Source organism: Labrus bergylta, chromosome 1 (genome assembly GCF_963930695.1).
Source record: "Labrus bergylta chromosome 1, fLabBer1.1, whole genome shotgun sequence".
Taxonomy (NCBI): Eukaryota; Metazoa; Chordata; class Actinopteri; order Labriformes; family Labridae; genus Labrus; species Labrus bergylta.
Genome location: NC_089195.1, coordinates 33,872,587 through 33,893,511, shown reverse-complemented (window position 1 = coordinate 33,893,511; position 20,925 = coordinate 33,872,587). Strand labels below are relative to the sequence as shown.

Genomic DNA, 20,925 nt, shown 5'->3' with positions numbered 1-20,925 from the left:
ACACAGCAGGACTCAAACAGTATCAGACATGTTGATAAATTATTCTACTTACATTGAAAAAGCATAGTGTCTATAAGAAGATTCTCCTCCTCTGCAGTGAGTGAACAGAATACAGATATCAGGGTGTTTTTAACGCCTACATTTCCTTCCTCTTTAGAGGATTAACATACTTGATAAGACAAACAGGAAGAACTCACCTCACAAATAAGTCCTATTGGTATCAAACTTGTTTCAGTGCAAACTTATTTTTTTACAGGACAAAGGGGTTATTGTAGTGGGAGCAGTGGTTCTAGTCTGTTTTTCATTGTTGGCCTTGAATGCAGCCTCTGAAAGTAGGTCAAATCCTCACCTGGTCCAGCCCCTTAATTAGCTGAACCATATATAAAGCACCTGTGGCAAAACGCCTGCCTTTTCGCCTTGTCTGCCTGTTGGTTGCCACATGTTCCTTTCTCTGAGGTAGGTTATGCATTCATGATTATTTCAATTTACTTAAAGTAAAGAGTTTAATTTGTCTTAAAACAGTCCCCTGTCTGCGTGTCTGCCTCGAGTGTACTGGTGTCTGGTTTGCTGAGGTTTGTCTTAAAATAGTATAAATTCACTTCAGATGTGGAGATATTTTAATGGAACAATTTAATCCCCTGCTGGAGTGTCTGTTTTCCTGTTGGTTGACTTACCTGAAATCTTGGTACCTGTCACCTTTTGCGTAAGGGTAGTCGTGAAGCCAGTTTAGTGTTGAGTAGGGTAAAGTGTTCATTACATTTTTAAAAAAAATTTTTTAACAGTGTTATAAATGATTGATATGTAATGTGTTTCTTTGTCTTTCAGGCGTTTCATCGGCTGCTGTTTTGCTTGTTAACATTTTTCTTATCTTAGTGTTTTGCCTAGTGTGGCTGTTTTTTGAATTAGCTTTGAATGACTAATGACTCATGTTTTATGGATATCTGTTAACTTGTTAAATTTTAAATTGTACCAACTGTTTTCTTTGCTAATACTTTCTTTATTTCCCCTTTAGTGAAGTGGGGGCTAGGCCCTCGAGGTGGTTCCCTGCACTGTTTATAGTGGTAAGTGCACTGGTACACAATAGTTTGCACCTGTTTGTTATGAGTTCACGAGTGGTTGAGTAGATTGCATTCCAGGAACACATCCTTGGATGTTGGGCTGCTGATGATTTGAATGAAAGTGTTATTTTAGAATAAATTAAATTGTAATAAACCTGTTTATTCCTCTCCCTAAATTGAGCAATAACTAAAACCCATCTCTTAACAGATACTCCCAGTCTCTGTTTTCACTAAATTAACATTGTCATTTGGAACCACGTCTCTGTCTTCAGTTGTCGAATCTGTGTTGCCTTTGTCTGAATAAGGTGTTTATATTTTTCCTGGGGTGAAATTCCCCAGGTGACTTTGTCGGGTCAGTTAGATTATTGTTTATTGTACACCAACCCCTTAGTGCTCCTTGCCACATTATCATCAAAATGTGGGACCCTTGGGTGCAGGGGCGTGTCCAGACTTTTTTGACTGGGCTGGTGCACTGAGTGACGAAGGGGTAGTCTGCACAAACACACAAATATGAATTACTTACCAATTTTTATTTCAACAATGATGTCTTGTGTATAACAAGACAATTGGAACATGAATATATTCCTAACTTCATTCGTTATTAAATCAAAAATAAGATGGATGCTCAGAGTTGCAATTTAAAGTAATAAAAAATTGCATTGCAACTCGACACCCACCAGAGGGATTGGGTCAATATAACAAATTACTAATGTCAACCACCAGCGGGACCTGCTGTGCACATTATTCACATCAACCATTTGAGGGGAGTATATTGGTGTTTACTCAAACCCGCGAAGAGGGGTAGTATGGATTTCTCTCAAACCACAACTTCGAAGCAACACAGAAGAAACTCCTAGGAGGAAATACACAAGTATCTGCTTCTAGCAGGTTTAGCTTGTTCAATCATGGCTTAGGGTGTGTCTTTTTTACTGCGGAGCTGCAGTATTTAGACTACACTCGTATGTCAAATTGTTGGGATTTGACACAGATCCTTGTGAGACATCATAACTCTCTTCTATGAGCAGCTCTGTCAGGCTAGGTAGCTAAGCTAATGGGAAGAGATGAGGTGTGTGCAACTGTTGGACAGACCAATGGGTTTGGAATCTTGCAAAGCTGGAAGTTCAGTCACAGGCCTGTAGAATTAGGCATGAAGTATGCACATTTAAACAATCTCAATGACGTGGTAGCAGATTAAAACTCATCTGATTTAATGGCTTATGGTGATGCTTACAAAAACACAAGGTTACATCAGCTCACACACAAATCACAAACAAATAAGCCACATTGCCTGAATGAATTTAAAGCAAAATGCCATATTGAAAACAATGTTTCCACAGTATAATGGGTGGAAAACAGTTAAAATCACCTTACTGAAATGAAGCTGGTTTCAACTATTAATTTATCTGCATGTTTGGGATTTTACTAGGGTATATAAGCTTTGGTCAGTAAATTAAAGTCAAGGTTTGTGGAGGTAAATCTATGCATTATGAGCCTCACACATATGATCAGTTATGGATTTGAACAAAAAACACTTTCCTAGAAGATTTACACATTTTTAATATCTTTTTGGATTATTTAAAACAGATACGATGAGCGTGAACTGCAATCCAATTAATCTCAATTTATGCTCTGACATTTGAGTGCAGCAGTGTGGTACGGTTCAGTGAGTAGTTAAAGTCTTTGCTGAGGTCCTGTGTTGTGTCCAATCAGTGCACAGTAAAATAGTCAGAACATTGATAAGAACAAAAAAGCAGCTGTTTTATTACTTCCACCACATTTATGTCAGTTCCGCCTACAAAACAGAGGTGACTGTGGAAATGATCTTGTGAGTTTGTACTGATGATTGTTATCCTGTGTTTTTCATGATGTTTACTGTGATTATAACATTGAAAACCACATCACTAACAGAGACAGCAGAATGACATATTTTACATCAGTAAGAAATAGAAAGCCTTTATTGTCATTATACAGTAAGTAGAGTAAAACCAATATTTACAAAAACTAAACTTTGAGTGAAAAGTCATAGAGCAGATTGAAAGGTGACTGGAGAGGTCCTTGCAGAACACCTCAAAGTGATTCAGTTCAAGCTGCAAAAGAAAACCATCTCCTAAACTCTCTGCTCCATGCTGTTGTTAACTTCCTGCTGCTGAAGGTCAATGTTTCCACTTCCCCCACATCCTCCACAGCCTCGCTCTCCACAGTGAGTCCTGCATCTGGTTCAACTGCATCTGGAGAAAATCACATCAAACTGAAATTATAGTTGTAACTGTGACTCTGAATGTGAAGTGGGCCTGTTTGATTCAGAGCAGGAGGCTCTAACCTGACTGGACTTCACAGCATGTGTTCCTGCTCCTTTGTGTCTTCTGTCTGTGCTGCAGTGACGGCTGACACGTTCTCATACACAACATCCACCTGATGACAGACGATAAGATTTGATCAGAAATATGTTTCATCAGGTTTTACAGTGATGTAGGAAAAGATTGATAAGTAAGAACTCTCTGTCTTTCTCTCTCACCTCGATCACTTCTGCAGGTTCAGTGGTGGAGCTCAGAGTTTTCTTCTTTCTGGATTAAGTCAGAAAACAACAAATCCAAAAATGAACATGGTGAACATCAAATATACAAAATAAGTTCAAGAATAAAACAAGAGATGTGTGCTGAAAGACAAATTTGTATGGTGTTTACCTCATCCACAGAGTCACGAGAAGCAGAGAAATCAACATCAAGAGCAGCAGAGTCCACTTGATGATATGTATTATGAATGTTGAGTTCCCTGAGAATTAAAGATAGATGTGAGACTCTTTACTGGTAGGATTAGATTGAAACATTTCATTTCTACTTTGTGATACCCTCTGTTCATCATTCGTCAGACTCTGACAGGATGGAGGTTCCTCTCTGAATTTTTTTTTTTTTTTTTTTTTTTGTACTACTTTCTACTTTCTAATAGCTAAATGTGAATCTGGTCTGGTGCAGTAAACAGGTTTGTGTGCAGGTGAATTTAAATAACTTACCTGCCACAACAAGCAGATGTAAGGTGGAGTTATGACGTCCTCTTGTGTTCTGAGCTTCACAGTAATATCTCCCACTGTGATCAGCACTGAAGTTAGAGATGGTGAAGATCTGTCCTGAAGCTGTTGGTGAGTCTTCATCCTCCTTGAACCAGGTGTAATTAGCTGCTGGGTTAGCATCACTGCTACAGGTCAGAGTCACTGAACTGCCCTCCACTATCTCAGCAGAGGGACTCACTGACACAGAGGGAAGCTTTGGAGAAACTGATGATACATAAAAAGGTTTCTGAAGATTTGAAAGTCATTAACAGACAGGATGATCAAGGTGTGAGAAAACTATGAAACTACAGAGAAATCAGGTCAGTAAGGAAAGTCTCCAAATGTTGAATGTTGCTGTTTAAAGTGTTTCACTCACATTTCACATCAATAGAGATCCATTTATAGGTCGGCTTTCCTAGATCGTTCTCAGCTTTACATGAAAACTCTCCAGAGTCAGAGGACTTGATGGAGCTGAAGATGAGCTGAGCTTCTCTACTCAGAGGTTGATTGTTATTCTCCTTGAACCAGGTATAATTAGCTGCTGGGTTAGCATCACTGCTACAGGTCAGAGTCACTGAACTGCCCTCCACTATCTCAGCAGAGGGACTCACTGACACAGAGGGAAGCTTTGGAGCATCTGGAGAAGATGTGTTAGCAGTGATTATTCTATGTTGAGGTATGCTACCACCATAGCACAGAGTAATTAAATCATAAAGTGTGAATAACTTTGTGTCGCAACATTTTAGCTGTTGATGGTCTGAAACATATTTCACAAAACTCAAATTTTACCTCAGCTACAGATTGTAGCTTAGTGTGGATGAAATTCAAGAGACGGGAGAGATAAAAACTGTTTGTCATTTTTCACTCACATTTCACATCAGAGATAAAGTGTTCAGATGTTCTCCTCCCCAGATCGTTCTCAGCCGCACAGTAAAACTCTCCAGAGTCAGACGACTGGACGGAGCTGAAGACGAGCTCTGGTCCTTTACTGAGAGGTTGAAAGTCTGGGTTCCCATTCTTCTTGTACCAGGTATAATTAGCTGCTGGGTTAGCATCACTGCTACAGGTCAGAGTCACAGTACTGTTCTCCACTATCTCAGCAGAGGGACTCACTGACACAGAGGGAAACTTTGGAACATCTGAGGAAGACATCAGGAGACATTACTCAAAGATAAGAACATTTGATCATAGATACATGTTCATTTTTATCTAGATGTCTTTATGTTCCTTTTTGATTCATCTTTCTGTCACAGTGACTGTAAAGTGCTGACCATGGAGCTCAAGTTTTACTTCTTTTTTATTTTGTCTTATCAATTCTGTGCAGTCTATGTAACAAACTGTTCAACAAAGGCCATGCAATTCCACTTTATCTTGAGGAGTCTCTTTCTAAAACATTGAATATGTGTTAATCGTTTTAGCTTTTGCTTCATCACTGATATCTTCACGAGACTGAAGCTTAATCTTTGGTTGCTTTTGTACTCAGATTCTGTTTTGACTCTGTTGTGATCATTTGAAAATTGTTACCGAGCAGTTTAATATTCAGGAGCAGTATGTAACTCTGACACCTAGTGTTTAAAATGGGTACTGCAGTCCAAATTCTAAAAATTGTAGAGAGCTGTCTCCCCCCTCCCTCTCTAGAGTGGATGCTCACTCAGGTCACCATGTGGTGGACTCTGAAGCTTCAGTGTTTATCCAGCTCTGCATGGGTCTGTAAACCTTTCTGTGTTCTAACCTCTCTCCATTTTTCAAAAGCATCTCCAATATTGATCCTAGTTTGAGCACGTTTCTGCTCGTGGAGCTTATTAGAAACATGCAGAGGCTTTTTAGGTCGGGTACAATCACTTCTATCTGAACCACTTCTCTTGCCCGCTTCCATCGCTGCAACACCTGTTGGTTTGCCGTTCCACACCACTTCAACATCGCTTGTTTCCTCAATGTCTGATGATATACTAAGGTCAGTTTATAATTTAATTCAGGAAATATTTTACACATTGGACTTTTAATTCTATAAGATTCCAGCAGGGTTTTAAGGGAACTTAAAGTGTAAGTGTGCTGTGGCGTTAGTCTTTAAGTGTGTTTTGTGATTTAGTCAAGTTTACTCACACACTGAAGGAGAGGGGAATCGATCATGTCCGTTTAAGGCACAGGAGATTTCATCCTCAAGATAAAACCAGCCTTTATAGGTAGAAGTCACAGCTCTGGTTATTTTCTGTTTGTTCCTGAACCAGACGTATGAGAGACGACCGACTTCACTGCAGCTGCTGTGACACGTCATCTCCACCTCAATGGAATGCTGATCGGCTCTTATCCTTTTAACCTGAACCTGTAACGCTGGATATGGTGAAAAAAAAAGTGAATTTTCACTGTTCTAAAAAGAGAGAGATTAGATTTAGATGCACATCATTTTAACTTCCATAATATCTAGAAGTCAAAGCAAGAAAACTAAGAGTCTGTGACCACACAGCCTTTATTCTGACAGAAAAGCTCCAACACAGAACTTGGATTAAAATGCCTTTTTTTGGTCTGACTCAGTCAGCGCACACAAATTAGGTGTCTTTTCTATAATAATAATGATAATAATAATAACTTTATTTATATAGCACCTTTAAAAACACAGGTTTAAAAAGTCCTGTGACAAACAGCAAAGGCAAGAACAAAGCAAACTAAACCAAACACAGAAGAACATAAACAACACCAAGAGTATTATGATCATTTCTGTCTGACATACTTCACAGCTTGGTGTAAAACCGAGCCTAAACAAGCTTCCCCTCTTCAGATTGTCTTGAGGTAACGTTTGTTAAGAATTAGGGCTCTTCAAATAAAATTGGTTTCCAAAGAAAAAAAAAGGACAAAAGCTTCTACCTGAAGAGTTCAAAGATTTAAAACTAAAAAACTCAGAAGTTGCTAAAAAGTTGGATTGCTCTAAATCGTTGGTTCTCAACTGGTCTCGCCTCAGGACCGAATATCAACTATGAGGAAGTGTAAACCAAATCATCTGATATTTGTCAACCAATGAGATGTATTTAAATGTTGTGCAGTTTGGACCTCAGATGATACAAAACATGTTTAAAGCACTCATAGACTTTTTGGCACACTTTATGTTTCCAAACACAAATTCACAACCCACTGAAAACGGCTCTGCGACCCACTTTGTGGTCCCGACCCACCAGTTGAGAACCTCTGCTCTAAAGTAAAAGACGCTGAGTGGTGACATTCATCACAAAGGCTCTCTTATCATTAACACACAAGCATGACCTGTTTGTTCATATAAAACAGTGAGTACAAACTGATAGTGATGAGTTCAGGTTCTGTGTTTGTGTGTCTCCATGGCTCTGCGTTCATTAGTACCTGTGACAGTCAGAGTTGTTCCAGGTAAACTGCTCCTCCATTCAAAGCTTCTTGTTGTAAATTTGAAACGATGCTGGGCTGAATCGCTCTCTCTCAGGTCAGAGATTCTCAGAGTGGAGCGTCCTCTCTCTCTTTCAGAGACCTGAACACGATTTGACTGATACCAATGCTGACTATGTTCAGGACTGAACCAGAACTTTGAAGTGACCGCTTCATGACCGTTGTAAGTACAATAAATGTCCACTGATGAGCCTTTGGGTGCACAGATGGTTCTGACATCGTACTTCACTCTGTTACAGGTTTCACCACGAACACCTGGAAAATTAAACAAATCATTTAAAACAGAGTAGGTGAGTATTCACAAGAGAAAAAAAACAAGTAGTTACACGTCTCCACCACCAGATGTTGTTTTGTTCGAAGCAGATTGTGAAGTTAACTCACACACTGGAGGAGAGGGGAAATCCTGGTGCCCCTGTAAAGCACAGGAATAGCTGTCTGCATTATTAAAGTAGTCTGAGTAAGTCGAGGATGTTTTTCTGGGGATTTTCTCTCCATTCTTGAACCAAATGTAGGAGGAATGAGGAGGGAGAGTACAACTGCTGACACATGTCAGATCTGCCCAAAAAGAAGAATATCTAGATGTGCCCACATGAAGATCTGGATCTGTGGAGAGAGAACAGAGAGGAAATTTCACACTGTCTATATTCATATGCACAAATATAAAAGAAGACATTGATATTGTTGTTTTATTGTTTTTAAAATAATCAACAAATGAATGAAAACATTACCTGTGAGGGACAAAGTGACTCCGGGATCACCAGTATAACTTCCATCTTGATGGTTTGTTATGAACCTGAACTTGTAAACAGCTGAGTCACTATTTCCCACATTTGTGATTGTCAGAGTGCAGTCCTTCGATTTAGAGCTGTAGGTCACACGACCTGTGTACTGTGAGTCTGTTTGCAGATCTACAGGTTCTCCATCCTGGACTTTAGTAAACCAGAAGGACTTCTGAACTGTAGTAGTAGATGGGTAGCTGTAGGTGCACCTTAGTACGACTGTTGATCCTCTTAAGGCACAGACTTCAGTAGAGGAGTAAGTCACTCCCCAGCCAGCCTGACCCTGAATCACTGTAAAATAGAGCACATCAAGAACCACAGTTACAGTAAGAGCAGCATCATGAGTCAAACCTTCATTCATAGTGGAGGTGCTTCAACTAGTACGACTACACCTGATGTCAGAGTGAGACAAAGCTAGCAGCTATCCTAATAAAGTAGAAAAGGTCAAGTCTCTTTGTGCAGAAGTTACTATTTACAGTCTGCCTAACATGATTCTTCATGCTGCTGTGGTGGTCGTGAAAGGTGAACAAACCTACCCATAATTCTCTGAGATACTGGCTAATTTAGCTGGTTTAATTACAAATAAGACTGTTTCCTGTTTTTCTACAAGTTGCACAAAAAACAAGTGAACCCAGACCCCCCTTTTCAAGCGATCCGGATATGATTGTTTGGTCTGCACCAGGGTTTGATTGACAGCTTTCACACCAGCACAAACTTGCTACAGACTCAAGATATTTTTAACTGAACCAAACAGGCTAGATGTGAAAACGCCCAAAGAGGCTCTTCACACATTTCATTAACATCCGTCTTTGTTGATCTGATGACAAGTGGATAGCCTTAATGCTCGGTGTGAACGCGCCCCAATGCCTCCTGAGGATGGGCTGAGTTCTGACAGCTCGGACCACATACAGACGTGGTGTGGCATGCATTTGTTCACATTGGATTGATAGTGTAAACACTCATGCGTTCACTGCAGCATTTAGGACCGCCCACTCAACTTAAAACCTGGGAGATCAACAGATTCTGTCTGACAGCAGAACACTTCATATATCCAAATGGTCATGCATGTACAGACTCTGCATTATTATACAGATATCTGTTATTAATAGAGGTTACTGCAAAAGGGAAAACAGGCGGAGCAACAGTTGAAGACTACAGAGTGTGAATGGAAACTGCTGAGAAATGAGGTGTGAGCAAAAACTGTGATGGGTAGATAATAAAGAGAGAGACAGCATTTTCAAACTTGTGGGATTAGATGTTTAGCAATTCAGTTATTAACAAGATACTAATAATAATAATAATATACATAAGTATTGATATTAATATATATTAAGGCTTATTTTAGGGTATTTTACGCCCCTATCCAGAGACAGGACAGTGGACAGAGTCAGAATCTGGAGAGAGAGAGAGAAGGGAGGGAGAGAGAGAGGGAGAACCACAGCCTCCACACATGCGCACCAACAACCAGGCCACCGGCTCCCCTTCCATACTAATATCTACTGAAAAAAAATAAATCATCAACCAGAATGAATAACTATGGGGCACCACCCTCCACCAGGGACCAAAAACATGCTAACGGTCAGTTTGGAGGAATGCAGATCAATTATTTTAAAGACAACATCTCAACACAACTCTTCCATCTCAAATGGTGCATGATCCTTAAAGTTTATAATTTTAGGTTAAAGGAGTCTGCTGGACTTCCTATAAACAGTAACAGTCGTGACAGAAACTTCAATATTTTGTATTGAATTTAAAATGACATCTCCTCTGACTTTCTAAAGTCTGCTCTTTGCCTTGAAGTATAAATGTGGAAGTAAGTTACCTGGCACAGAGAGAAGGAAGACGACAAATCCACTCGCTGCTGCTGTTAAACTCATAGCTGCTCCTCTCTGTTAAATCAACAGGTTCATCACATCCATGAGACACACTGGTGTGAGGTCGTCACATTAAACTTTCTTCTTCTTAAAAAGAGGATGTGGTCTGTTAAGACACTTAAAAAATATATATAGTTAACTTGTGTTAAATAGAAAAGAGGGCCACACTCTCCCTTCCTCTTTTTATGCATAAGTCAGAATAAGAGCAAGCCCTGACAGCTAAAAATATTTTCAGGACCTGGTATTTCAATGATATGTACGTATAATGATTTTAAAGTGTGTGCCGTTTACAAATGTTTCATCAAGTAGACTGTGCTGTGTTTTATAAGTAAAAATAGAACAGGTGTGTGATGTCTGATTTGGGGACAATACCTCTGTTGCTGCATTCAGGTGCTGCTCGGTGATCCAAGTTTATGAGTTGGGAAGTCGTTCTTCCGACTTCAGTGTGTTCGTGTGATTTCAGTTCAGAAAGTCTGAATGTTGTAACGACAGCACAAAACAGTGTTGATGCTACAAAGAAGAAGATCAGAGAAATGCTAGTTAGTTTAGTTTAGTTTAGAATCAGGGACAGCGTAAAAAAAACAAAACAACAACGTTAGTCTAAGAACAGAAGAGATGCTTTGTATCAGATTAAGCTAGCTTATTTCCATCTGTTGTCCCTGGGCATTTACTGTTATGAGTTATATTTGAGCTGATATATATGATATATTTTGCCCCCCATGTCATAGAGATTCTGACGTCGAAGTCGGAAAGTCGGGCACCTAATTCTTTTCTGAGTTTCCGAGTTGTTGTTGCGACTTGAGCAGGCGTTCATGTGCATTTTACAACTCGAAAACTTGTTTTTCCGATGTGTCCGACACCACATGAATGCACCATGTGACCCTACATGACAGGTATTTTGACGTGCACAAAGTCGTCTTATCTTGAGGGTAGATTCCTGGTTATCAATGTGATTGTTTTGAAACATTGGACAGTTATGGGCCTGTGTAATCCTTGTCAGTAATAGAGTGATATATCAGTTTTAAAGTTACATTAATCAACTTACTCCTTATTGTGAAACAAAGCTTTTTAACCTACAACCAGACATTCAGCCTGCATGGAACAACCTGTTGGGACGAACTGGGAAGGACACAAGTTTAAAAGATTGGACCTGATGTGAAGGCTACAGCTGAGGGAAGAACCGGACTTAAGGGTCTTCAATGTTCATGAGTTAAAAAGATCACAAAAGGAAACTTTTTTTTTAAAGATTTATTTTTGTGCTTTTTGTGCCTTTAATTGGAGAGATAGGACAGTGGAAAGAGTTGGAAATCAGGAAGAGAGAGAGTGGGGTATGACATGCGGGAATGGAGCCACAGGTGGGATTTGAACCTGGGCTGCCCGCTTGGAGGACCATAGCCTCCATACATGGGGCATGCGCACCAACCACTGCGCCACCAGCACATTAGTTTGTTTTAGTGAGACATACATCATCATACTAAGAAATTAAGGAGTTTTGTAAAGTGGGAAACATATGCTTACAATGCCAAACCTAAAATCAGAATAAAACACATAATGAAGTACAATAAGGCTTTGAGTCTTGTACTTATCTCTCCTGATTGAAATCCAGCAGTCTTATTTTCAGCTCTCTTGTTGTCTGTAGGTTAGTTTTATTTCTTGTTAGGTAGATTAGAGGGAGGTGCAGAGAGCGATGACCCGTTTTTATTAAAGTCTTCTTCCAACTTGACCTCTTGTTTTAGATACTTTCTGATGAGAAGGAGTCTACATGAGTGGAAACACAGTTTAAAGGAAACGCTTACTTAAAGATGAGATAAGAACTTAAAAATCTGCCCACTCAGCATGAAGATATCTCTCACAGGAAGAATAAGGGTTTACCTCAGATGTTTGATGATAAAAGTGAAGGGTCTTTGTACTTCACAGTGAGACGAGTTTCCCTCCGATTAAAGTTCAAAAGTGCAGACGTATGTATCAGATGAAGGTCATGATTAACATCTTCCTCTCAGGGTTTTAAGAAAGACATAACATAAATAAATAGTCACATTTCTCAGAAGATTTCACTCACAAATCTCTGATCCATCTTTCATTATTTTATTTTATTGTATTTAACCAGGAGGAGCATCCTGGCCAATCAGGCAGCAGCAGAGTCAACAAAGTTTCAGACAAACAAAGAGCAGCCGTATACAAAAATAACACAAAAAGCTACAAGAATACATTCAAAGACTTTTATTCATCAGTCTAAGAGCGTCTCTGTCGATGGTATTCAGAGAAGCTGTTTGTCAACAGGCAAGGCAGGCAGCTGATTGGGCCCCCAGGCCAGTAGGTCAGGATACCCTCTGTTCATCATTCAGTCAGATTCTGACAGGATGGAGGTTCCTCTCTCTCTCTCTCTCTCTCTCTCTCTCTCTGTGTCTGTGTGTGTGTGTGTGCAGGTGAATGTTAATAACTTACCTGCCACAACAATCAGATGTAAGGTGGAGTTATGACGTCCTCTTGTGTTCTGAGCTTCACAGTAATATCTCCCACTGTGATCAGCACTGAAGTTAGAGATGGTGATGATCTGTCCTGAAGCTGTTGCTGAGTCTTCATCCTCCTTGTACCAGGTGTAATTAGCTGCTGGGTTAGCATCACTGCTACAGGTCAGAGTCACTGAACTGCCCTCCACTATCTCAGCAGAGGGACTCACTGACACAGAGGGAAGCTTTGGAGCATCTGGAGGAGAAAACATCCGTTTTAATTTCTCCTCAACATTAAAATGTTTGAATTGTCAAGATGAAAAAACTGAAATAGTATTAGAGACATATCACATGAACAGAAAAGGGGATAAGAATGAGCCTGTTTCAATATATAGATAATTAATGATTCCTTTAAGTGACTCTGTTCCAGCAGCTACAATCACAGTCAAGACATCTCATAAAAACACTGAGTATAAGAACATGAAGCACATTAAAACAAGTGGATCAATTCAAACAATCTATTCTCACTAAGACAAAACTACTGATGACTCTCTCTTTATGTCTCAGTTTTAGGGACATATCCCTCTGCTGCCCCCTTTTGGGTGGTGGTGTGTAATACATTCAGGAGTGTTGTTTTCCAGCTCCCATCGATGCTCCTCACAGCATCAGATGTTAGATATGATGTCGCATGACGAAGCATTGAACGCTTCTTGTCCACACTGGATCCATTAAATGTTTATTTCTCTGCTCTGTGAATTTCAGTTTTCTTTTGTAAACAGTATGACATCTAGTGCTTTTATTTTGAAGGTGAACAAACAGAACTGTGGTGCTTCAGTCTTTGCTGGAGGAGAGCAGAATAAAGTTTTGCCTCCATGTTATCAAAAGTCAAAGCTCAACATGTCAATCATAGAAATGATCAATGCATCACTATCTCCACTTTGCAAAATAAGCTAACAAGCTCTGTTGAGCGATGAGGTGTGAACAGTTCTGTTGTTTAAGAACACGTCACAAATCAGTCGAAGGTTTTTCTTTGGAACAAATTTAAGAAACTCTTCAGACGCTCACTCGGTCACGTGCTGTGAGGAGACGTTGGTACAGACAATCTCACACTGCTAACATGTATTATATAACTAACGCTCTACTCCAGCTATATTCAACATTTAAATTCAAATTAAAGATGTGTCTTTTAACCATTAGTTGTCAGTGCTCAGTGGGCTTTAGCTGCAGACTGTGAGTGTGAAGTAGAGCTAGAGGAAGCAGATATGATCAGCAAATTAAACCTTCAAATGAGAAATCAGCTCAATGTTGCTTTTCAAAGAAAATGTTTTTCACTCACATTTCACTTCAACTTTGACGTATCCAGATGTCCTCTCTCCCAGATCATTCTTAGTTTTACAGTAATACCTTCCAGAGTCAGAGGACTGAACTGAGCTGAAGACGAGCTCTGATTCTTTACTGAGTTCACGACCGTTCATGTTGTACCAGGTGTATTCAGGTGCTGGGTTAGCATCACAGCTACAGGTCACAGTCACTGAACTGCCCTCCACTATCTCAGCAGAGGGACTCACTGACACAGAGGGAAGCTTTGGAGCATCTGGAGGAGAAAACACTTTTCATTTACTTTGAAAATCAATGTCAGGTCAAACTTTTTGAATGTTAAAATGAGGAAGAGTTAACAGGTTATAAAAAGTCAAACACTGTGGAGTAAACTTACAGACTTCAGGAGAGCGGTAATCCTCTCGTCCTTTAACAGAGCAGGAATACTTGTTATTCTCATGAACAGAGACTCTAATAGAAGACGTCTCTGCAGTCATATTTTTTCCATTTCTGTACCAGACATATGAAGGATTATCAGCCACATTACAGCTGCTGTAACACTTCAGCTCTGCCTGATTCCTTTTTGTTTCCACCTGCACCTGAAGGTCTGAACATGTGAAGAAAGTTAGAACATTAAAATAAACAAAAACAAAAAGATTCACAGTAGTATTAACTCTGAAAATGAAGAAAATACTTAAAATGAGAATGTTACCTGTGATGGACAAAGTGACTCCTTCATCACCAGTTAAACTTCCTCCTGGTTGGTTTGTTGTGAACATGAACTTGTAAACAGCTGAGTCTCTCTCTGTCAGGTTTTTGATTCTCAGAGTGCAGACGTTCTCATGAAAAAGATACTCAACACGACCTGAGTAGTCTGGGTCTGTTCTCACATCTACAGGTTCATACCTGTCTTTAGTAAACCAGAATCTGCTCTGAACTACAGTAGTTTGTTGTCTTATTGTTGATGGGTATGTGTAGGTGCAGGGTATCTCCACTGTTGATCCTTTGACGGCACAGATCTGAGCAGAAGAGTGAGTCACTCTCCAGGTATCCTCTCCCTTCACCACTGAAACACAGAGCACATCAGGAAACACAATCTGGTCAAACATGGACCACAGAACTGATCGTTTTTACAAACAACTACTGAGAGAGAGAGAGAAAGAGAGAGAGTTCAAACAGATGAGCAAGAGTAAGGGAAATTTTCATTTAATTTACTCCAGAAACCAAGAACTTCATTTGATACTTGTTTTCTAATGTAACTAAGTTTATCAGTGAAATGTGTGAACAACACTAAAGGCTGTAGTCTCTGTTAACAGGCATAATAATGTGTTATCTGCTATATTGAAACAATTTTAGTGACTCCACTGCGTATCTATCTACTTTAATACATTTCCACAAACTTCTCTCTCTAAGCTTTTAAAATGGACATTGATCTAAAAATCTAAATGTGTCTTTGAAAAAAGACAAAGTGTTTGCTTTCAGATTCTGAAATAATTGCACTTGAATGTAAATGCAGTTTAGTGGGTGTGTCTGAAGTGTTCTTGTCTTTGTTTCCTCTCTGTTCAATCTGTGGTCAGGTTAGTGTGAAAAGAAGAAAACTGAAGATCACGTGTGAGTCTGTTTTATCAGGACACTTAACTGTTAAGCAGAAAGAGAATGGAAACATCACACATACATCATACAAAACTTAATGCATCTGCAAACTCTGGTTCCCCTTTTCTGGAGATGTTATCTTGTTCTTTCATGAAGGAAATAAAGACTCTTACAGCTGGAAGTTACTGAATTCTGCAGCTTTAGTTATTCAGAACTTCTCTTACTGTAAAATACTTCAAAAATCTTCACTGTTTGTGAAAAATGATGCAGACGGATGTTGAATGTATGAAAATGTTAAAAACACATCATAAGACTTAGAAACTTAGTGAGACAAAACAATCTAATTATAGAAAGAAACAGAAGCAAACATGTCTTTAACAGTTTGCATCATATCTAACACTCAATCTAAAAAACCTGAACATTAAAGAGTCTACTCTTTTATCATTTTAAAAACAATTTAAGCCTTATCCAAATACGTTCAGTGATGAAAGTTTTAGTGAGGACATACAGTACCTGACACAGAGAGAAGGAAGATAACCAATCCACTCACTGCTGCTTTCAAACTCATAGCTGCTCCTCTCATCCCTGTGTGACTTCAGAGTAAATAAAACACATTAACAGAAGGTCTGTACATGTTTTTGTAATGGATGTGGTCAGGGGAGTAAAGAAAACCAGACTTTGACTGTTTTCCAGTTTTTATTTTCTCCTGCAGAAGACAAAAGAACATTCAATTTGCCTTCTGGACATTTGTTTTCTGCACCTCTGCTCCCTCAGCAATGCAAAACAGCACTGTGTGAGCTCAAAACACATTTATATTACATAGAAATACATTACAATCATCATTTAAATATTTTAACTACATGTACATATTTATAACCAAAAACTTTGGTTTTCAGTGTATATTAAAAATAAATCTTAGTAAAAACCATGAGAAACAGTATACCAAATGGTAAAACAGTGACACCTAGTGGACAAAATAAGCGACAACATGCTGCTGTAAAACAAAACAGAAAGTATGAAAATACAAAGAAAAACATTCCAGCAGAAGACAAAAGAACATTCAATTTGCCTTCTGGACATTTGTTTTCTGCACCTCTGCTCCTACACATGCAAAATAAATATTATTTATTAAATATTATATTACTTCACATTACAACTTAAATCACTTATTTTCCACAGTAAATAAGGTAATGATGCAGCAACGTTTTTACATACAACTTACCTTCAGCAATGCAAAACGGCACTGTGAGGGACAGATGGAAGGAGCTACGGTAACCCAGGAGGTACAGAAGCCACAAAGTGCCAAAAAGGTCATTCTCAAAGGAAACATAAATTTGTTAAAATAAAAGTAAATATACATAACTCGTTAAGATAAAATTCACAAATACTTAACAGAAATAAATTATAAATGAAATCTCAAATATAAATTGTAAACTGTACTCAAAAATAAAGTGCATTTTAACTCCGTTACACCCACCCCCACTGAATTTTAGCGAAATGAGGCACCAACCGCACAGTATGCACCGAAAATACAATCGAACTAGACATATGACAAATAGGGTCAGACTCATTACCAAGAAAACCAACGTCAAATGTATCCCATAAGAATGAAGGGGTATGAGAGCAACGCTTATCTCTCAACCCAACAACTGGAAACAGGGTGCCTTCTACACCCTGCAAGACCCCAAAAACAGTGCAGTGCAGGCTCACAACAACACTAATAACAAGGAAGGTGGAAGAAGAATTTTACACAAACACCCCAACAAAAAAAAAGAAGTGTCTTAAAGACACCTAGAGCAAGGCATAGGCCTAGTCAGCAAATGCCTGAAACATAGATTCACAAACATCTTTAACATCGAACCCATCCTGAACAACATCTTGTCTGGACATGGTTTGTATCAGTCTGTTTACAGGTTTAATTAGTCGACCAAATCGTGACCTGACCTGTGTCTGTGCAATGGAACGATTACTGTGTGCTTTTGAAATCTGGTCAACAGCGTACAAAGTGTTAGTCTTGTCAGTCTGCGTCATAGTAACAGCATTGTCAGGCTGACTCGCATGTGTGGAAGTGTCCACAGCAGCTGTAAAGCTAGAACCACAAGTCGCAGGCTGATTTGTCTGATGACACACAAGAGAGACTGAAGTACTCTGAGGGTCAGAGGTCACACACGTCAAGTCAGTAAAGTCCACCTATGATAAACTTGGCTCAGAAAGTTAGGTTATCCACTCGATTGTTCTCCTCTCAGAATCCACAGGCTCAGGATCAGTCATGGGACCCCTTCTGGTCACAGTCACAGATGAGTTTATGTCACTCTCTTCCTCAAGGTTTTCACTATCCACACAATGACAGCTGACGTCACTCAGGCTTCTTTAAGAATATAGACCTCGAGGAAATATAGTGGACATACAGTGGATATATAGTGGACCTAAAAAACTGTCACTGAACCCATCCTGCAACAAGAACAAACAGTGTGACACAGCTCAGTGCGTTACTATGGGGTGCCGATTGTAAAAACGTTGTGATATATATATTTTCAATATTTAGTTAATATTCTCCACATTTAGCTCATTTTACACATAAATATATGTAAATGTAAAATATAAATGTAAATATTATATCTAAATTTTATATCTATATCTAAATGTTACATGTTAAATCTAAATGTTAAATCTAAATCTAAATCTAAATGTTACATCTAAATCTAAATCTAAATCTAAATGTTAAATCTAAATCTAAATCTAAATGTTAAATCTAAATCTAAATGTTATATCTTTATCTAAATGTTAAATCTAAATCTAAATCTAAATCAAAATGTTAAATCTAAATCTAAATGTTAAATCTAAATCTAAATGTTAAATCTAAATCTAAATCTAAATGTTAAATGTTAAATCCACAGCCTCGACACATGGGGCGCACACACTAACCATCGAGCACCAGTGCCCCACGAACATGTTAAAGTTCAGTTTACAGGCTACTGTGTGTATGGGAGGGGGGGTTGACTGATGAATGACCTCAACAACAAACACTCACCATGTATGGGTAAAGGTGAGTAAAAAACTGGATACAACCAGATTTATCTAACTCAGACTGTAATTAAACCTTTGTGTGTGTAGCTCAGTCTGATTCTTGTAAACCAGCTGCCTTCACCTGATTCTCTCCTCTTTCTCTTCTGACACATCAGCTCACAGCACCTCCTGCAGGCGAGAGAGAGAAACACCAGACAGCACGAGGAAGGGAGTAACGTCATGAGGAAAGTGACAGCACTGAGTTATAAATACAACCGGAGAGTGCACAGAGGGACATTGTGTTGTTTGACATCTCAGCTGTGAGGAGACCACCAGAAGAGGAAACATCAAAGATGGGTGAGTGCTCGTCTGATGAAATTTTTCTTGAGGGAAGTCAAGTTTTACGAATTTCCTCAACAGTCTGTTTTTCTTTTAGTTGAACTTCATTTCCTCATTTCTCTGTGCTTTGTTTAACCAATGTCTTTATTTCTTGTTCTCATTTTATTCATAATTATATTTATTTTCCCTGTATATGCTCTCCTGCTGTATTGTTTTTTTAGAGCGACTGAAACATCCCATCTTCTTCCCCCAGGGATTAAATGAAGTGTTTCTGTTTCTGATTCTGTTCAAAACTGATCTTATAATAAATGTATCATTTGCAGGTTACGGAGACATCATGAGCGTTCAAACTACCGGTGCATCACAGAAAACAGCTAATCATTCTGGTTTTTCCATGTGCTGGACAACAAAAAAAGGTGATGGGACATTTGTCAGACTTTAAACAAACCTGGACCACTGAGCTTCCCACCATGAGCCTGAAATCAAAAGAAATCCCGTTTGTGAAAACGGTCAATATCAGATTTGGTCGCTCCGAGTCTACTAGCGCTTTTTTTCTGTGTTTTTTTTTTCTCTAAAGGTGTGAGAGCATCACACACCATGGCCGAGACTGATGCAGACAGAATGGAAGAGTTCAAGTCTAAAATCAACAGAGTGGGGGCTCAGAAGGGAATTCCTCCAGCTCTGATTGCTGCCATCATCTCCAGAGAGTCTCGGGCTGGAAACGCAATAAAGAACACTGAAGGCTGGGGGGACTATGACGAGAGCCGACAAGCGTACAACGGCTGGGGACTGATGCAGGTGCTTGTAAATACTTTTTTTACTCACATGATTTTAGCTTAGCGTGATTAACCAGCTTTCCTTCAAACATATGTAGGTGGATGTGAATCCAAACGGAGGTAACCACACTCCAGAGGGCGCCTGGGACAGCGAGGAACACCTCAGACAAGCCACGGGCATCTTGGTTCATTTCATCGGACGGATCAGTACAAAATTTCCTGATTGGAGCCCGGAGCAGAAGCTGAAAGGTTTGTTTCACTCACCCACTAAGTTGACACAAACACAACCCCCTTCACACCAATGGTTTGATCTTATGTGTGTTTAATTCTCCAGGTGGGATTGCAGCCTACAACATGGGCGATAGAAACGTCCATTCTTATGAAAACGTCGATGACCACACAACCGGTAGAGACTACTCCAATGATGTTGTTGCCAGAGCCCAGTGGTACAGGAACCATGGTGGCTTTTAACTGTTGAAGCCCACTCTGACAACATTTCCTGCAAGTCATTAAGTAAAAGTCTAAAAAGTTGTTTTATGAAATCCTGAGGTAAATAAACATGATACAAAAAACAAAACCACAAATATCTCTGTTTTTTGTGCTTGATGGGTTTTAGCCAAGTGGCAACTTTCGGTGTTGAAAAATGAAGCCAATGCTGAAGTGTAAAATCCTGCAGTTCCTCGAGTGTCCACTAGAGGCTGGCTGCAGGAACACAGGAAGTCACATACAACATTTACAGCCTGGTACAAAAAACAAATAGGTCTGATTAGTTATCTTCCTCGTGCACACACTGAACAGGGGATGACTTTTCAAAAATGTCTCTGTTTTGATTCTATGAATATGTGTTATCTATAGTTAGGCGTGTAGCTGACATGATTGACAGGTGGGCACGGTGTAACGGTTTGTCAAGAAGCTTAAAACCCGCCTCAGCTCCAGCTCTCAGCCTGTCGTTAGGTTGACTGAAAGTTAGGTTGAGACAGGATTTCCAACATGGCGGCTGCTGCTGATGAGCCCCCTGCAGGAACAGATAGGTGACATCACTCAAACATTCATATTTACAGTCTATGGTTTTAGCAGGGATATTTTTTTCAAGTGTTAATAAGACAAGTACAGAGATGGGCACAAGTCTCTCATTCCAAGTCAAGTCTCAAGTCTTTGTAATAATAATAATAGTTAATAAAGTTGAGATATATTCAAAATAGAAACGTATACATCCCTATGAATATAGACCTAGATGAGATGCAGGAGAGAGGGAGAGTGGGGAAGTAGCTTATGCTGT

General features: G+C 39.3%; 3 protein-coding genes across 3 annotated transcripts; 1 reads left to right on the top strand and 2 right to left on the bottom strand.

The window, feature by feature from the left end:
* Nucleotides 1-2,995: 2,995 nt before the first annotated feature.
* Nucleotides 2,996-10,194, bottom strand: LOC136180374 (carcinoembryonic antigen-related cell adhesion molecule 5-like). Its single transcript, XM_065959678.1, has 12 exons — nt 10,114-10,194; nt 8,241-8,582; nt 7,894-8,115; nt 7,453-7,767; nt 6,208-6,435; nt 4,974-5,243; nt 4,481-4,741; nt 4,069-4,329; nt 3,743-3,830; nt 3,574-3,622; nt 3,379-3,470; nt 2,996-3,286 (listed from the first exon to the last, which is right to left on the bottom strand). Exons 1-11 carry the CDS (start codon nt 10,166-10,168, stop codon nt 3,390-3,392), a joined length of 2,172 nt encoding a protein of 723 aa, XP_065815750.1. The 5' UTR covers nt 10,169-10,194; the 3' UTR covers nt 2,996-3,286; nt 3,379-3,389.
* A 2,040-nt stretch (nt 10,195-12,234) lies between these two features.
* LOC136180375 (B-cell receptor CD22-like) lies at nt 12,235-15,339 on the bottom strand. Its single transcript, XM_065959681.1, has 4 exons — nt 14,645-15,339; nt 14,330-14,539; nt 13,952-14,209; nt 12,235-12,871 (listed from the first exon to the last, which is right to left on the bottom strand). Exons 1-4 carry the CDS (start codon nt 15,039-15,041, stop codon nt 12,507-12,509), a joined length of 1,230 nt encoding a protein of 409 aa, XP_065815753.1. The 5' UTR covers nt 15,042-15,339; the 3' UTR covers nt 12,235-12,506.
* A 3,340-nt stretch (nt 15,340-18,679) lies between these two features.
* LOC136179914 (lysozyme g-like) lies at nt 18,680-20,223 on the top strand. The gene is made up of 5 exons (XM_065958419.1): nt 18,680-18,888; nt 19,194-19,286; nt 19,448-19,668; nt 19,745-19,895; nt 19,981-20,223. Exons 1-5 carry the CDS (start codon nt 18,885-18,887, stop codon nt 20,115-20,117), a joined length of 606 nt encoding a protein of 201 aa, XP_065814491.1. The 5' UTR covers nt 18,680-18,884; the 3' UTR covers nt 20,118-20,223.
* Nucleotides 20,224-20,925: the final 702 nt, after the last annotated feature.

Excerpts from the sequence above, each read along its gene's own strand:
- LOC136180374 (XM_065959678.1), bottom strand. The coding sequence starts at position 10,168 with ATGAGTTTAACAGCAGCAGCGAGTGGATTTGTCGTCTTCCTTCTCTCT. Across the intron at positions 7,768-7,893 it reads TTTCCCCTCTCCTCCAGTGT|GTGTTCGTGGTGAAACCTGT; the intron begins GTGAGTTAACTT and ends TTAATTTTCCAG. Across the intron at positions 4,742-4,973 it reads CTTTATCTCTGATGTGAAAT|ATGCTCCAAAGCTTCCCTCT; the intron begins GTGAGTGAAAAA and ends CATCTTCTCCAG.
- LOC136180375 (XM_065959681.1), bottom strand. The coding sequence starts at position 15,041 with ATGTTTGACCAGATTGTGTTTCCTGATGTGCTCTGTGTTTCAGTGGTG. Across the intron at positions 14,540-14,644 it reads AGTCACTTTGTCCATCACAG|ACCTTCAGGTGCAGGTGGAA; the intron begins GTAACATTCTCA and ends TCACATGTTCAG. Across the intron at positions 12,872-13,951 it reads CGTCAAAGTTGAAGTGAAAT|ATGCTCCAAAGCTTCCCTCT; the intron begins GTGAGTGAAAAA and ends TTTCTCCTCCAG.
- LOC136179914 (XM_065958419.1), top strand. Across the intron at positions 19,669-19,744 it reads ACGGCTGGGGACTGATGCAG|GTGGATGTGAATCCAAACGG; the intron begins GTGCTTGTAAAT and ends AAACATATGTAG. Across the intron at positions 19,896-19,980 it reads CCCGGAGCAGAAGCTGAAAG|GTGGGATTGCAGCCTACAAC; the intron begins GTTTGTTTCACT and ends TTAATTCTCCAG.